The sequence below is a fragment of the Cygnus olor genome, chromosome 26, assembly GCF_009769625.2.
Source record: "Cygnus olor isolate bCygOlo1 chromosome 26, bCygOlo1.pri.v2, whole genome shotgun sequence".
NCBI lineage: Eukaryota > Metazoa > Chordata > Aves > Anseriformes > Anatidae > Cygnus > Cygnus olor.
Genome location: NC_049194.1, coordinates 4,371,452 through 4,387,094, shown reverse-complemented (window position 1 = coordinate 4,387,094; position 15,643 = coordinate 4,371,452). Strand labels below are relative to the sequence as shown.

The window sequence follows — 15,643 nt, the reverse complement described above, 5'->3', positions numbered from 1 at the left end:
CCAGTGCCAGAAAGACTCGGCGAGATGAATAAAGCACCAAAACCCTCCGTTCAGGCGGTGCCGTGGCCTGTGGGTGCTGCAGCCTGCCTGAGGCCGCCCCGCTTTGCTCTGGCACCCGTTCCCCTTCCGTGCCCCTTTGGGTGCCGGTGGGCACCGGGGCCGGGGCCGGACCCTGACGGCAGCCGGCACAGCGCGAGCCGGCAGCGCAGAGCCCACCAGGAGCAGTGGCACTCGGTGCCATGACACCGAAGGGCAACCAGGGGTGCAAAGCAGGCAGCTTTGGGGCACCCAACACCCACTCCCACACCCCTGGGGCAGGGCCCAGGATCCAGCCCTGGCCGCGGGTGCACCCCAGGGCCGGCCTGTTTCTCTTTGGAGCATCTTCCCCCGGCGCTTTCTCCCGAATTCGAATAAAACGGTGTTACCTGCTGGGCCCAACTTGGCTTTTCCAGGAGTATTTAACTTTGTCGGCCCCTCCTGGGAACCAAACAAGCGGCTCAACCTCACCAATCTTGCAGCTTGGCAGCCAAAGTTGCCTCTAGTCTTCTTATTTGTCACAGAACCACCGTGCTAAGGCTCGGGAGAATCTTTATTTAGTGTTGCAGATGTCACCAAGGCCCCGCAGATTGGAAATGAGTCCAAAGGATTAAGACGAGGTTATTAATTGGAGGCCTTCCCCTCTAAGAATGATTGACAGTTACTTTCTGGACAAGTAATTGCTCTAAATGTCCCCCCAGCGCCCGGCGGGCCGGGGGGGCCGCGGGCGCACAAAGCCCCGCGCTGCCTTCCCCGCTCGGATTGTCTCCCCACAAAGGCGTCCTGCTGGAGTTTTCCTTGTAATCCCCTCATTATGGGAGAGGAAAAAGAATTAGAAACACGGGGCGAGGAGAAGAAAGGCAGAGGATGGGGGGGAGGAGGGAGAGAAACAATTTCCTTTGGCTCTGCCAGCGCCGCGGCCCAGGGATGGGCCTGGGGGCCGCAGCCCGTGCCCGGCCCTGCTGTGGTGGGGACACTCCAGTGGCCGTGTCCCCCCCCAGAGGGGACGGAGACACGGGGGTGGCCCTGGTGGCAGTGTGTGTGGCCCCCATGGGTTCCCTGGGATGCTGCATGCTTGGGTCCTGGGTGGGGACGGGCAATGGGGACCGGGCATGGGGACAGGTGTGACATCCAGCAGTGGCACCAGGAGCGGGGAGAGGTGCGTGGGGACCAGCCCCAGGGGGCGAGCACCATGGGCAGCCATGGGGAGTGGGTGTGGGGTCCAGGGGGAGGCCAGGTGTGGGGACCGGCCATGGATGGCAGGCGTGGGGACAGCTACGGGGACCACCATGAATGTCACAACAGCCATGGGGACCAGCCATGGGGCCAGCTATGGGCACCGACAGTGGGACTGTCCATGAATGTCACACCAGCTATGGGACCATCCACGGATGTCACATCAGCCATGGGGACCAAGCACAGGGACAAGCCATGAACTTGGGGCAGTGCACAGGGACTGGCTCTGGGGACCAGGCACGGGGACAGAGCATGGGGGACCCACTCTGGGGCTATCCATGGGGTTTGGCCATGGGCTGCGGTGGGGTGGGGGGGGGGGGGGCAGAAACACCATCCCTCAGTGTCCCCCTCCTCCTGCGTCCCTTGGGGACCCCAGCTGGGTGGGGGCTGTGAGCACTGTGACAGGGACCCTCCCTGCCACCCAGGTCCTCTGGGTGCCTGGGGCTCAGTGCTGCCTGAGCTCAGCCCCTTCCCCGTGCTGCCCACCCGGCCTCTGCAGGGTTTTGCCCTTCTCCTTCTCTGCTCACTTTTACTTTCTCCCAACAGCCTCTTCCTTCCATCTGCGAGCACTGCAGCTCTCGGCCGCCGTCTCGGCTTCCTCCCACTCTCTTCCTCTCCTCGGCACAGTTCCCCTTTCAGATGCCAAATGTAACCACAAGGTTTTCAGTCAGCCCTGGTGTTGGTCCCGTGTGCACCCCCCTGTGCCAGCCCATGGAGCTGCCCCCGGTGGGACACTGCCACTGCCATTGTGTCTGGTCTTGGACCCTAAAGCCATCTCTGTGTCACTTCCCTTCACCCTCCTGCCCTGTCTGACAGCGTCTGGGGACAGCGTGACACTTGTTGGGACAGCGTGCCACCACCACAGGGACAGTGTGGCACCACCACAGGAACAGGCTGACAGCATCATGGGGACAGCGTGGCACTGCACTCCGGGGACATGTGGCCCCTTGGGGATGGGGTCACACTGCCGCACCGGGCAGTGCCGCAGGGACCCCTCTGCTGCCTGCTCCCGCATGGGGGGTTCCAGCTCCAGGAGCACCCCTGAGTGCTGCTGGAGGGTGGTGGGGACGTCCCCAGGCCATGGGGACATGGGTGCAAAGGGGCCCCTTTAGCTGGCCCTTGTGCCAATGTGCCCTTGCGTGGGCCACCATAGTGGCAGCGAAAGGACCCCAGTCCCCTGCTTTGGTGGCCCATGGTGGCTTCCTGGCACAGGCATGGGGACACGACATGCAGAGCTGTCCCAGGAGGACCCCCACCAGGGTGACCTGCACATGCGGACCCTCATGGAGCTTCTCAGAGATACCCAACACTCCGAAAGCCCCAAAGTGACCCAAAGTGCACCAAGCCCCCCAAGCCCCCTGTGCCTGAAGACACCCCACCAGGACCACCCGTGGGCTGGTTCGAGGCGCGGGCACAGCCGCCCCAGCTGCCCGGATTTGGATTTACCCACCAGGGCCGTGTGCGCGGAGCCGGCCCCGCTAAACCGCCTTAAGGTGTTGGCTCACACAGGCGGGGGAGGCCAGCAGGCTGATTTGACAAATGATTATAATTGCCTTTTAGGAGCAGATAGCAAATTGATTTGCTTCCTCGTCCAAGGCCTGTAATCGCTTCATCACTTTAAAATATTAATGCTATACTTCTTTGCTAGTTTCCCAATTACCCTAATTGAAGGCAAATTGGTTAAGAAGGTGCAATGCAGAGTATCAGGGGGTTTAGTTCACTCAAATGACAGTTTTAAACCTCCCTAATCCTATTAGCGGGCAAAGCTGCTAACGCTTAGAGACGCTGCGTCAGCTTACCGGGGCGGTGGGGCCGGGGCGGGGGTCGGGGCCGGGGGCCGCTGGCCGCACGTGACCAGCTCTGCCGGGGATTTGTCACTTTTTTAGTTCATTAAGAGGCCTGGGGTGGGTGGGTGGGTGGCAGGGGTGACCCAAAAGGGTGCCGAGGCACAGGTGGCGGTGTGGGGACAGCGGGGGGGAGGGGGGGTGGCAGGACGATTAGCCAGGGAGACCTGGCAGAGGGTCCTGACCTGGATCCCAGCCGGCATTGGGAGCCCTGCGCAGCCCCGCTGGGAGCACTGGGAGCTGGGCTGGGGACAGGGCCAGGCTACCTGGGGACCTTGGTGCCGCCATCCCACAGGCTGGCACCCGGAGAGAGCAGGGACATGGGGTAGGAACAGGAGCTGGCCGGGGGCCGCTGGGGAGACATGGCCCCATCCCGATCAACACAGGTTGATTTTTGTGCCCGAATGGGAGATGCTGCGAGTCCTGCAGAATGGCTGGATGGTGGGGACAACAGGGACAGGAGGGGTGGCGGTGACAGTGGTGACAACTGGATGGTGGGGACAGCAGGGACGGCAGTGCCACCGGCCATGCCTGGATGCTCCAGCAGACACCAGCCCCTTGCACCAGGACCTGAGGGGCCGAGCACCACGCACCCAGGGACCCCCCATGCCACTGGGGTGGCCGAGACCTGTGGCACTTGCAGCCAACGGGCTCTGCGCTGCGGCGCCCACCCCACCGGCACCGGATTCGCCCCCGCCACTGTGGGCAGCCCGCGGCAGCGCCGTCCCCGCGGGCCTTTCCGGAGCAGATGGCCCCGGCGTGGGGAGGATGGAGGCGGCTCAGCGCGTCCTTTCTTTCATGCACACACAGCGTGACTCCCGGGCCGGCTCCAGCGGGGCGGTGGCGTTCGGGGCCAGTGCTGGTGGTACATTTTACAAGGGTTCAGCTAGCTTAGCCCTCGGGGACAGGCGATTCAGGCAGATTAGACCTCACTAAAATAGGCAGGTATTAGTGATCTCAGCAGCCTGCAGCCTTCCGGCGCGGGTGCCCGCGTGGCGGCGTTTAAGCCCGCGCTGCTGGTGAGCCCGGCAGTGGGGAGCCCCTGGGGTGGGCAGGAGGCAGCAGGGACCCTGTCCCCAGGGATGCCCTGGGTGGGGACACCAGGTCCTGCTGGTTCCTGCATGCGGCTGGGGGCAGCTGTGCCTGGGGGCTCCTGCAGGAGTTGGGGACGGATCCTGCAGGTTGGGGTTGTGGAGACCAAAGGTAATAATGTGCTGGGCATGGGGCTGTGTCCGGCATGGGGACACGGCGGGCTGCAGGGGTGTCCCTGTCCCCGCCCTGCCCACCCATGGGGCAGCCCTGGGGGCGGTGGCACTGTGCAGGTGGGGGTCACGCAGACAGCATTGTATGGCACAAGCACCAGTCCTGCAAAATACCACTTTATTGATCCAAACAGTGTGGGCAACCCCAGGGCTGGTGAAAGATGTGGCAGGAGCATTGGGGACCACTGCCTGCCCTGGCTGGGGGGTGGCACCTGGGACGCTGGGGCTTGGCCAGTGTGGTGGGAGGGGACCTAGGTGTCCCTGCCCAGTGCCCCAGAAAGCCCTAGGGAATAATTTGGGGGAGGAAAACCCCAAACACAGGCAGTGCATTGGGGCACATGGCACACAGCACCGGGCACCCGCAATGCCCACATCCCGCCCGCTCCCTGGGGCTTAGCCCGATTCTGCCAGTGCTGGCACTACATCAGGGAGCACTTCTCCTTCACCTCGTCCACGGTGCCCAGCGCCCGGCCCCGCAGTGCCGGCAGATCAATCTCCCGCAGCTTGGTCAGGAAGGCGAAGGCCCCCTCCTCTTCCTCCTCCTCCTCCTCCTCCTCGCCACGCACCATGGCGGCCAGCTCCTGCGGCAGCTCCACCGTGCCGCCCGCCACGTGCAGCTGGGCATCGTCCCGCTCATCCTGCACACGGGTGGGAGAGGTTGGGGCCGCGGGTGGACCGGGTGCCACCAGCCTTGGGGGGGACAGGGAGGAGCAGGGTCCCTTTGGGATACCCAGGAGTGGGAATGCTGTGGGACACCGGGGGTGCTGGGGCTGCCCAGTCCCACACTGGGAATGCTGGGCTCACACGTGTGCGGGCAGACAGGCGGATGGACGGAGACAGCAGCTGTTTGCTGCCCTCTTCAGGAATCATCTCCCATCCCAGGGGACCAGGGTGGTGGGGGAGGACAGCAGCCACCCAGCCCAGGGCTATCGGGGAGGGTGGGGGGGCTCAGGGCACCCTGCGTGTGTCCCTACCTGGGCCAGGTGGTACTTGTCCCGCAGGTGCATGCGCACGGCCGCCCGTTCTGCCTTCTTGTGCGCGAAGGACTTGTCCCGCTCGATCCTGCACAGCGGGCGCCACGCTGTCACCCCTGCCCCAGCCAAACCCCCACTTATCACCCTGCACCCCAGCCCTGCAGCGTGCCTACACCCGTCCAAAGGTGCAAAGGTCCACGTGAGGCAGTCATCAGGGGCCGCATCCTGCCCCTCCAGCCCAGTAGTTACATTTGTGGCAGGGACTTGCTGCTTCTATGGCCTCTCGCTTCCCTGATGCTGTCCCAATTGAGGCCCCCAAATCACCCAGATCAGGGGAGGGGATCCGTGCTGTGCCCATTGTCCCGTGGCTCCACGGGTGCTGGAGTGAGGGTGGCACCAGGCACCTGCCCCTGGCCACCTGCAGTGTGCTGAGCCCGTGTGCCAGCACCCATGGGGACTTCCTGCACCATTGGGACCTCTCGTACTGCAGGGATCACTGAGCACCCCCTCCGCTCCCATCCCCTGCCTCCCTGTCCCCATCCCATCCAGGCAGGGGACAACCCGTGGTGGATGACACCCTGGTCCCAGTGCGTGGGGGACCCCACAGCCCCGGCAAAGCCTTACTTCTCCTCCAGCAGCTGCCGCTGGTACTCCTCAAACTCTTCGCGGGACATGCCATTGGGCAGAGTGGCCGCCTTGGTGTCCTTGGGGGGTGCCTTGGGCGCCTCCTCACCCCCCCGCAGGTTCTTCAGGGCTGCCGTGAAGAAGGCGGCCATGGGTGGGTGGCTGCAGTGCCCTGTGCCCCGTGGTGCCCAGCCGGGTCCTGCCCGGGGCCAGTGTCTGCAAGGTCAGCAGGACCCAGGGGCGCCGCGGATCAGGGCTGGATTAAGGCATTAGGAGGGGAAGGCACAGCCACCGGGGTGGGAAGACCTTCTTGTGCCTCTCGCTGCACCCAAGGGTGCTGGGGACCCATACCTCGCTGAGATACCCCATTGCACGGGCCCTGACGGAGGGTTCAGACCCTGCCTGGCACCGTGGGCACCCAGAGCCACCCAGCTCAGCAGGGTGAGAGCTGCAAGAAGTCAGCGCAGAGGACACAGAAGAGGATTAGCCGAAAAACTCAATCAAGGGTGGAAGGACTGGAAGGGAAAGGAGGAAGCAGGCGGGCACGCACATACGCGCAGCCCTGTGGCCCCGTTAATCCCTGCTCCACCAAGACATCGAGATTGCCTGCGAGCCGGCGCAGCTGGGAGCTTCCCACCACTGGAGGACGAGTCCAGCTCCCGTAATCTATATGCAGCAATTCCCATACAGACTCTGATTAAAAGAATAATCCCCGGCTGCATGCAGAGCCTCGAGCGGAGCAGGGCCGGGCTGCGCGTGGGGGTCTCCGAGGGCCGAAGCTCCTGCCCGCCCCTCCCCGTGCTTTGGTGCGCTCAGCCCCATGTAAGAGAGAGCACTAATTTGAGACTGGAGACTTAAAGATGCTGTTGAACTAATTTCTTTGGTTTAATCAAAAAATAATAATAATTAAGGCAGTTGAGCTGGCTGTGTTTGGGCCTCCATTTTGTGCCAGCGCAGGGCTCTGCCAGGGTTGGGGTTTCATTTTCCAGCAGGCTGGGATGTCCTGTCCTGTCCCCTGTCACCTGTCACCTGGGGGGGGGGGGGGGGCGGGTCAAAGGGACCCCACAGGGGGCCATGGGCACAGCACCCCTGCGGGGCTGCTCTCTGCAGCCTGGTGGGTCGGGGTCCCTGCCGCCGCTCCAGGTGGCCCCAAGTGTGGCTGGGTGACAGACCCGTACAGGGATGGTGGAAGGTTGTTGCATCCTCTTCGGCCACCCCAGAGGAGGAGGGCACACTGCCAAACCATTGCCCCATCTGCTCTGGGAGAAAGCAGCACGCAGGTTGCCTGGCCACTCATTTCCATGCTGCTCCCTATCCCGGTGGGTCTGGGGGGCTTCCAGCCATGGGTTCTGGGATCAGGACGCAGGTTAAACGTCCCTTAGGTGCTTCAGCTCCTTCTGTAGCTTCTCTGTGAGTTTCTTGAAGGATGGCCGCTTGCCCGGCTCCATCTCCCAGCAGCTCTTCATCAGTGCGTAGATGGCAGGTGGGCAGCCCTCAGGGGGGTCCATGCGGTACCCCTCCTCCAGCAGCTCTGTCACCTCCTTCAGGCTCTAGGAACGAAGGAGGGAGCTGGGACCCCACTGGCCAGGGGGAGCTGGGATGTCCCCCTCCCATCCATCCCCTAGGGACATGACCCAGAGTGTCCCCTGGCACTCACCAGCTTGGGGTAGGGTGCTCGGCCGAAGGAGAACACTTCCCACAGGAGGATCCCGTAGCTCCACACGTCCGACTTGGAAGAGAATTTCTGCCACGGCACAAGGCAGGGAGGCTGCAGCTGGGTACGGGCTGTGCTGGGTTCCCCAGGGCTGTGCCCTCACCTCCTGCTGCTCCCGGGGCTGTCCTCCCCCTCATCGGGCTGCGACTTCCCGGCCTGGCCCTCCTTCACCACCAGGACTCCAGCTCCAACCCGGCTGTCCCCACCCGCCGCATCCCATAGGAGATGCCCTAAATCCCCCCCACACCCCAAGTTCAGGACAAAGGCCAAATTTTGGGAGACAATGGGCTGGTGGCACCAGAAGCTGCCGTGGGGCAGGGATGAGTTGGTGGGAGGTGGTGGGTGGGTATGGGAAGGGGGACCCAATGGGATGAGCTGCTTTAGGACACCCCACCCCACCCCCGGACCCCTCCCCTCCCCTCCCCTCCCTTCCCCTCCCCTCCCCTCCCTTCTCGTCCCCTGCCCTTCCCTGCCCTCCCCATCCCCTTCCCTCCCCTTCCCTTCCCTTCATCACTCACATTGTGCTTCAGGGCCTCGGGAGCCGTCCACTTCACGGGCAGCACCGTGGTGTCCGCGCCCTTGGGATTGACCCGGGCTAAGCCGAAATCACTCACTTTGGCCACATGCTCCTCGGAGATGAGGATGTTGCGGGCAGCCAGGTCCCTGTGCACCAGCTTCTTGGACTCCAGGTAGTCCATGCCTTGGGCCACATCCCTGTGGTGGCGAGGCAGCGTCACCGTGTGCCTCTCAGGGGGATGCAGAGTGCTGGTCCCAGCGGTGTGGAGGGGAGGGGGCACTTACAGAACGAACTGGAGGAGCTGCTGGGTAGGGACTTGCGCGCGGCCCCGCGTGCGCAAGAAGTTCACCAGGTTGCCCTGATGGAGGAGGAGAAACACCTAGTTCAGCCCCAGACCAAGGATTTTGTCCAAAAAAATGAGCAGCGATGGGTCCTGCTGGCCAAGGACACGCTCTCACCTTGCTCATGAACTCCATGACGATGTAGAGGCCGTTGTGCAGGATGACGCCAAGCAAACGCACCAGGTTTTTGTGCCGGACCTTCCTGAAAGGAGGCAACCGTAGTCAAGGGGGTGCTTGTTTGTGCCTGGGTCGTGGGGCAGGGTCCAGCCATACCCCCTCAGTGTCCCCCCAGTGCCCCCCCAGGCACTCACGTCATGGCAGCAGTTTCATCGAGGAAGGCCTGGGCAGTCACATCACACTTGATGTTCTTCACAGCCACCTTCTGCCCCATGTACTCACCCTGCAGGACATCTGGGAGGGGACACGGGGCATGTGTCATGGGGCTGAGCCCTTGGCCACATGTCCCACTCCCCACATCCCAGGCTGAGACCCCAAAAGCCCCAGGACAGTGCCCAGGAGGGACATCGGGGAATGTCCTTCAGGGATCTCTGTCTCCATCTTCTCACCTACCTCCGAACTCGCCTTGCCCGATGCGGTCTCCCAGCGTGAGGTGCTGCAGTTTCAGCAACCAGCCGGCTGAGAACAGGTGCAAGGACAGGTCAACAAGGCCACCAGTGGGGCTGTGCCACCTCCTTCCCCAAAACCCAGACCTGATCCTCTCCCACCATCCCCTACCTTTGGCCAACTCCTCCTCGGCTGACTTCATCCCGGTCTTTGGTTTGGGCTTCACCAGCTTGGTGCAGATGGCTCCCTGCTCCTTCGTGTAGTGCTGCAGAGGAAGGGACAGATGAGGCTGGGGCAGGTGGTGGGTGCAGAGCCAGGAAATGGCTTTGGGATGCTCCATGGGCCCCTACCACCAAAGCTACCACCTCCATCTGGCCCTGAGGTGCCCAGAGCCCCTCCTGCTCTGGCTGTGTGAAATTCAGCCTGCATCTCAGCCCTGGTCTCCATGGGGCATGGCCAGGGAGACACTACGACCAGGTGAGGATTCGGGACGCTACTGGCGAGCCGGGCAGCAGATGATGGGGCTGAACCCTGCGGGTGCTACAGCCCGGCCCTGGAGGGAGCAACACATCCGAGTTGGGTTTACAGAGGTGAAGCGGAAACAGCGGCACAGCCGTAGTGGTTACAGAGCAGGGCTGGGGCAGCTGAGCGGGGAAAGGGCTGGTCTGAAAGCAGAAGTTGTGTCTAAATGAGGAAAATATATGGCAGTACAAAACCCCAGAAGCGAGACGTGGAAGAGTTACGAGATAGGGCAGAGACAGATCTTGAGGAAGAGCCTGCTGAAAGCATGAGAGCTGGTGATAAATTCAGCGACAGCAGGAAGCCTGGGAGTCCCACAGGGTGAGCGGGTGAAGGGAGAGCTTGGGGGGAGAGAACTGCAGCAAAACGCCTCTGAGCCTCAGCGCGGCTCAGGCCTCATCCAGGGCACGGGGGCAGAGGTTGTCAGGAGCTTTGTTTTCCAAAATGCCCCAAGCTCCGCTGCTGCATGAAGCACCAGAGGAGCAGGGACAGGGGACACACAACCCTGGGCAGGGCATGCTGTGGGCACAGCTGGTTTGTGGACACCAGGGCATCCTGGATCCGTCCATTGCACCCCAAACCGAGTGGGGAACTGGGAGAACTTCCCGGGGTGGAGAACTGCACTGAACAAAACCCAGCAAAGAACACAGGCAGCAGCAGCGAGCTCCCAAGTACCATGGGACGAGGTGCCCATGTTGTCACATGGATGGCAGTGCTGGCATGAGGTGGGTCGGGGTCACCCCACAGGTTCTCCATCACCACATGCTGGGCTGGACCGGCCCTGGAGTCCCCCAGTGCAGCTCACTGACTGGGGGGGCTCTCACCTCGATCATGTCGATGAGATTGTAGAAGCGGTGCTGGCTGTCGATACTCAGCATGTTCTCCTCGTGCACCACGCGGTAGTGGATCACCTCCTTGCCAAAGCTCACGCACAGCACATAGTCGCCGGGGTGCCGGACGGACTCGCGCACCAGGAAGAGCCCGTCCTCGGCAGGCTGCAGCTCCTGCACTGCCTCCACCCCTGAGATCTTCCCGTGGAACCAGCTGGGGACAGGGTACGTGGGGACAGAGACCATGGGAACAGGGGACGTGGGGACAGGGCACCAGCAGTAAGACAGGAAGAGCAGAGACCCCACCAAGGCTGTGCCAAGCCCACTGCACAACCCCCCTCCCAATCAGGCCCATCTGCGCTGGGTGGGCACAACTCCGTGAAGCCAGGTGTTGCTCCAGCAAATCCCCCCACGGCCAGGGCTAAGGGCTGCTCTGCCCCCACGCACACCAGACCCCTCTCTGCCGCCACTGGGACCCCCGCTGTACTCACGGCATAAGGCTGAGCTTGGGGTCAGCGCGGATGGCGCCGCGCTCCCGCAGCACGCTGCCCGCCAGCAGCCCCTCCTGCCCGCTCTCGTTGTGCCTGGCGCGGTACCAGCCCTTGCCCTGGGGATGAGAGGGTCTCAGGGTAGGGGGAGGCAAGGGGTACCCCGGGGAAGGTGGTCCCAGCTCCGGTAGCTCAGCCGATGGCCCTGGGGTCCCTTCCCCTCCGTTGCATGGCCACGGCTGGCCCCCACGTGCCCCTCAGGTTCACCTCCACGGCCTCGATGATGGTGACCACATCTCCCTTGTGGAAGGCCAGCTCACCGGCCTTGGGCTTGTTATGGTCATGCTTGGTGACGCACTGCGTCCCTGGGGGCCAGTGTTTCTGCAGGGGAGGAAGCAGCATCAGCAAGGGCAGCGAGGGCAGGGCTAGGCTAGGCCCGTCCCCCTCCACCTCCCACGGACATCAGGGCCAGCCCTGTGGACCCCCCGGTCCCTGGCCAGAACGACTGCACCGTTGAAATAGGACATGGTACCAGGGACAAGGGACACGGGGCACGGACCCCCCCTGCACCCCGCTGTGGTCCTGGTGGGATGGGACACCCTGATGTTGGCACCCCTATGCCAGTGCAGGAGGGGACGGTGCTGCTGATGCCCCTGGGGGAAGTGGAGGCATCGGGCCGTGCCCAAAGGCCCCCGCGGTCAGGAGCCAGCCCCTGCAGCTGGCAGCCCCGCTCACCCCAGACATGCTCGGCCGTCAGTGCATCAGGGACTCCCCGTCCTCTCCCGATGTCACCTGTGGAGAGGAAACCAAGCAGGGCTGTGGAGGAATGGGGCCGAGCCAGAGCCCATGGCCTGCACTGTCCCAGGCCACCACCGCTGTCCCCATCTCCACCAAGGTCCCCACCTCCACCAAGGCCTCTATGGCCCAGGGCAGCCCTGGACCACGGGAGTGGGCTGCAAAACCACAGCGTGTGTTCTGGGGACTCTCCTGCCCCAAACCCAGGTGGGAACAGGATGCAGGTGTCCTGCTCCCTGCCCCTTCTCCCTGCCTCGCGAATCGGAGAGGTGCTTCACCACCCACCGGTGCTGCGAGGCCATCACAGCAACAGCAGGAAGATGTGGTTTTACCAGAAACTGGCATTTTCACCTCCTGTTTCTGCAGCTCTCAGTCATTGGGGCCACGAGATCCGGGGCTGGGAGAGGCGCAGGGTCCCCACAGACATGGGATGTGGCAACACTGATGTGGGGACTGCCTGCCCGAGGGGTGACACCGACGGGCAAGGCTGGGATGAGGCGGGACTGTCACATCTGCTGGCCCCAGGATGATCACACAAGGTCCCCATGGTCCCCTGCCACCAAGTTGTCCCCCTGGGAGCCCCTAGTGCCTGTGGGCACATTGGGCAGAGACCCTCGGTCATGTCCAGTCCCCAGGGAAAGCCCCAAGCAGTGAAAGCAGAGCCCAGAGGCAGCACAGATGGCTGAAGGGGACAAAACAGTGCCAGAGGACAGCCCATGACACTGGTTTGTGACACCGAGCCTGCATCCTGGGTGGCATGACGTCCCCAGATCATAGCACCATCCCTCAATCCACCAGGATCTTCACAATAAAGCATAATAAAGCGCCCTTCCTCCAGATCCATCGTGCTGTTAGAAATTTCTCCCCATCGCTGTAAGGCAGATGTTTTCACTCCTTTTCTAAGAGAAGGTGGGATTCCTCAGCACACAAATGACTCACATGCTTCAGGCTCTACCAAGGACGCCATCTGATAAGACCACATCCCACGTAGGCAAAGCTGCTTTGTGCCCACCTTGCTCCTTCCTACCCAAGAACCAGAAAGCACGAAGCTGTCCCAGCAGCTCAGCACTTCTCTGCTTCCAAGACCTCAAAGGAGCCAGAGAAGCGTTGGCTTCCAGAGAAGAGAAATGTCTGAGGAGGGGGAAGAGATTTTTGTGGTGCTCAGTTGACATGAGAGCACGGGCAAGGTGGGTCTGGGACCAGCAGCACCTGCACCTCTTGAGCAAACCCAGAGGTGGCCTCGTGGGAACCTCCAGCCAGGGCAGGACGATGCCTCCCTGGCTCTGCCGGGCTGGGGGAGGCATGAGGCTCGCTCAGCGTCTTGCAGCAGCGATGTCACCCTCCGCTCTATTCCTCTTTTGGAGGGTGAGTCATGGTCACTCCTCTGCATCACCAGTGGTAATCCCCAGCCTGATGCCGTGACGACAAGGATCTGAGGACTTGCTGTGCCTGTCCCCATCCCGAACAACAAAAGAAAGGGACAGCTGCAGTTGTGGCAAGCCTAATATTAGCAGGCGGCAGTTGTATCTGCTCCAGAAGCCATCTTTAGCTAGCTCAGACCTCCCCTTGTCCTGCCCATCCATGCCACATGTATTACCCTGCTGGACTAAAGCCTTTGGGCAGAGGTGCAAAGGTGGCTGCTCCCTGGCAGGCTCCGCCAAAGCCCGAGGTGCTGTGATGCAGCTGAGCTCAAGTGTAACGCGTCCAGGGTGGGTGAGGACCTCCTAGGCACAGAGCCGAAGGATGGGCTCTGCTCCATACCCCTCTCCACAATGCAACTGGCACAGGGACGCGCCAGCAGGGATGACAGCGGCTCCGACAGTTGTCCCTCATTTTCTGCTGCTCCAGGACAGCCACATTGGGTGCAGCCCTGCCCACATGTGCAGATGGTGCTTGAAGGGTGGGGTGCTCTGCTCAGGCTGCCCAAGGGCTCCACTTCTCCTCTCCCCCACTGGCACTGGGCGGCCTGGGAGGCTCGGGGTGCCCGACCCATCCCGGCCAGCACCTCCACCCAGCCACCTGTGGCACGCTGGTGAATCACGGTCCTCTGGTGCCGCTCACATGCCTCAAACTGGAGCAACTGTTTGTTCGTGGAGATGTCCAGCCCGTCAAGTTCCCACCACCGGAATGAGCATTCCCACAAGCAGGGTGCATGGGCAAAAAGCCTAGGAGAATACATTTGCCCCCCTCTTTTTTTTTTCTTGTTGCTGTTCTACACTTTTTTAACCAGTTAACCTAAGCATTTGCAATGATGAGAAACACAAAAGCCTGGTTGGGTTCGGTGGAGCCATCCTGACCCCAAAACAGATTTCAGGCTTGTTTCCAGTGCTCAGAGTTACTCTAGCTGGAGGAAGAGCTGCCACAATGCAACAGCACAGAGGCGGAATGGGTGACATACACACTGGCAGATTGCACCTCTGTACTGCAATGTGAGCCGGACATATTGCACACACACCTCTGAAACACGGGCTGGAGAGGTTCCATTTTATCAACACCCGGCTGCACTAAGGGTCCCCAAGACAAATGGTAGATGTAGATCACTTGTTGAAAAACGGGCAACACCTGGCCATTTTCCCCACCAACTGCAGTCCTCATAACATGACATCCATCCCTCCCCGCCGGCAGAGCAGACATGACAACGCGTCAGCTGCTCTCAGCAACTCCAGCAGACCCTTGCACTTACCTCCCAGCCACGTCCATGCAGGGCCTTGGTGGCAGCGATGCCTTGGAGCTGCTCGCAGCTAAGTCTGGACTCAAATTCCCAAATTCCTGAAGAATAAACTCCCTTTCACATGGAGCAGCAAAGCTTTATTTTCAAGGGCATAGTCCCAGAAACAGACACTGCGTTATTTCCTGATTTCTCTTCTGGTTAGGGCTGCAGATGTAACGTCCTGGAGGTCCTAGTGCCTGCCGCCTCCACAGTCAAACATTAATCAGAGCTGACTCATTATTTGACAATGCTTGAAACAACTTTTACCCTTTGACGGCACAAATCCACACCCTTGCTAGAAATGATCATCAGAACTTATACCCTGCAGCATTGTGTAGCTCTCACATAAAATTAATGTTCCACTATGCAAATGAGAGACCTGCTGCTACCGCTGGAAGCCGCCACCAGTGCATCAACCCAAGCTGCAGGTGCTCATGGTGCCAGCAGCTCGCTGGGGAGACTCAGGAGTGGACGTGGTGGGACCAGGGAGCCTGGAGCCTAATCCTGTCTCAGTACCAATTTCCGACAGATTTAGGGGAGGCTGATCCAGGAGAATGACTGTGCCTTGTTGCTCTACTGGGGATAAAAACGCACACAGACACATGGCAGTCTGGGAGGGGCAGTTGTACAACCCAGAAGGAGCTTTAAATGAACACCACTGTCAAAGGGCAGTGGCTTATCTATATCCTCCAGCATCCACAACTAGGGGAGAGGAAGCAATTGCCTCTGTAGCTCATCAGAGAGACCAGTTTCATACTTACATTCAATATTTCTAATTTTCAGGGCAAAATGGTGAGAAAGAAGAAAATGCAGTTTCAGGCAAACACATTCCATTCAAGTTTTTATTTTATTTTTTTAATAAAAAATATGCTTAAGCCTTTAAAAATACTGTCAGTTCAAGGAAAAAGGAAGTGTAGAAGTAAGAAAACTATTTGTTTAAAGAATGACCCCAAGGAATTTCATTTCTTTGGGTACAACTCCCAGTACAGCTGAGAAGTCCTTCCAAACGGGCCAACGGTTTCAGCTCCTGGTTATATTTTTCCACCAACAAACTGCTTCCTCAAACCACTGGGACAGATGTGTTCACAGAATTCTTAGGGTATGTTTCCCAAGAAACACTCCTTGCATTATTCTCTGGAGTTGTATGGATGGATCCTTAGATGCCAGGTCTGTTCAAGCTAGAGAGTAA

General features: G+C 60.9%; 2 protein-coding genes across 5 annotated transcripts; both read right to left on the bottom strand.

Annotated features, from left to right (window-relative positions):
• Positions 1-4,797: 4,797 nt before the first annotated feature.
• Positions 4,798-6,128, bottom strand: LOC121060227 (complexin-3-like). Its single transcript, XM_040537838.1, has 3 exons — positions 5,977-6,128; positions 5,353-5,440; positions 4,798-5,016 (listed from the first exon to the last, which is right to left on the bottom strand). The coding sequence occupies exons 1-3, from the start codon at positions 6,126-6,128 to the stop codon at positions 4,798-4,800; spliced, it is 459 nt and encodes a 152-aa protein (XP_040393772.1).
• A 712-nt stretch (positions 6,129-6,840) lies between these two features.
• Positions 6,841-15,075, bottom strand: MATK (megakaryocyte-associated tyrosine kinase). 4 transcript variants are annotated; one of them, XM_040537836.1, is made up of 13 exons: positions 14,428-15,075; positions 11,685-11,741; positions 11,217-11,330; positions 10,953-11,068; positions 10,456-10,675; positions 9,284-9,377; positions 9,119-9,184; positions 8,860-8,959; positions 8,666-8,750; positions 8,492-8,565; positions 8,209-8,404; positions 7,634-7,720; positions 6,841-7,526 (listed from the first exon to the last, which is right to left on the bottom strand). In XM_040537836.1, exons 2-13 carry the CDS (start codon positions 11,691-11,693, stop codon positions 7,344-7,346), a joined length of 1,344 nt encoding a protein of 447 aa, XP_040393770.1. In that variant the 5' UTR covers positions 11,694-11,741; positions 14,428-15,075; the 3' UTR covers positions 6,841-7,343. The 4 variants fall into 4 exon arrangements, with proteins under 4 accessions (XP_040393770.1, XP_040393771.1, XP_040393769.1 ...); XM_040537837.1 differs by lacking the exon at positions 14,428-15,075 and adding an exon at positions 12,684-12,972; XM_040537835.1 differs by having other exon boundaries at positions 11,217-11,741; positions 14,428-14,965.
• Positions 15,076-15,643: the final 568 nt, after the last annotated feature.

Excerpts from the sequence above, each read along its gene's own strand:
- LOC121060227 (XM_040537838.1), bottom strand. The coding sequence starts at position 6,128 with ATGGCCGCCTTCTTCACGGCAGCCCTGAAGAACCTGCGGGGGGGTGAG. Across the intron at positions 5,441-5,976 it reads CGGCAGCTGCTGGAGGAGAA|GATCGAGCGGGACAAGTCCT; the intron begins GTAAGGCTTTGC and ends CCCGCTGTGCAG. Across the intron at positions 5,017-5,352 it reads ACAAGTACCACCTGGCCCAG|GATGAGCGGGACGATGCCCA; the intron begins GTAGGGACACAC and ends ACCCGTGTGCAG.
- MATK (XM_040537835.1), bottom strand. The coding sequence starts at position 11,351 with ATGCTGCTTCCTCCCCTGCAGAAACACTGGCCCCCAGGGACGCAGTGC. Across the intron at positions 8,751-8,859 it reads GATGAAACTGCTGCCATGAC|GAAGGTCCGGCACAAAAACC; the intron begins GTGAGTGCCTGG and ends GCCTCCTTTCAG. Across the intron at positions 7,721-8,208 it reads CCGAGGCCCTGAAGCACAAT|AAATTCTCTTCCAAGTCGGA; the intron begins GTGAGTGATGAA and ends GTGCCGTGGCAG.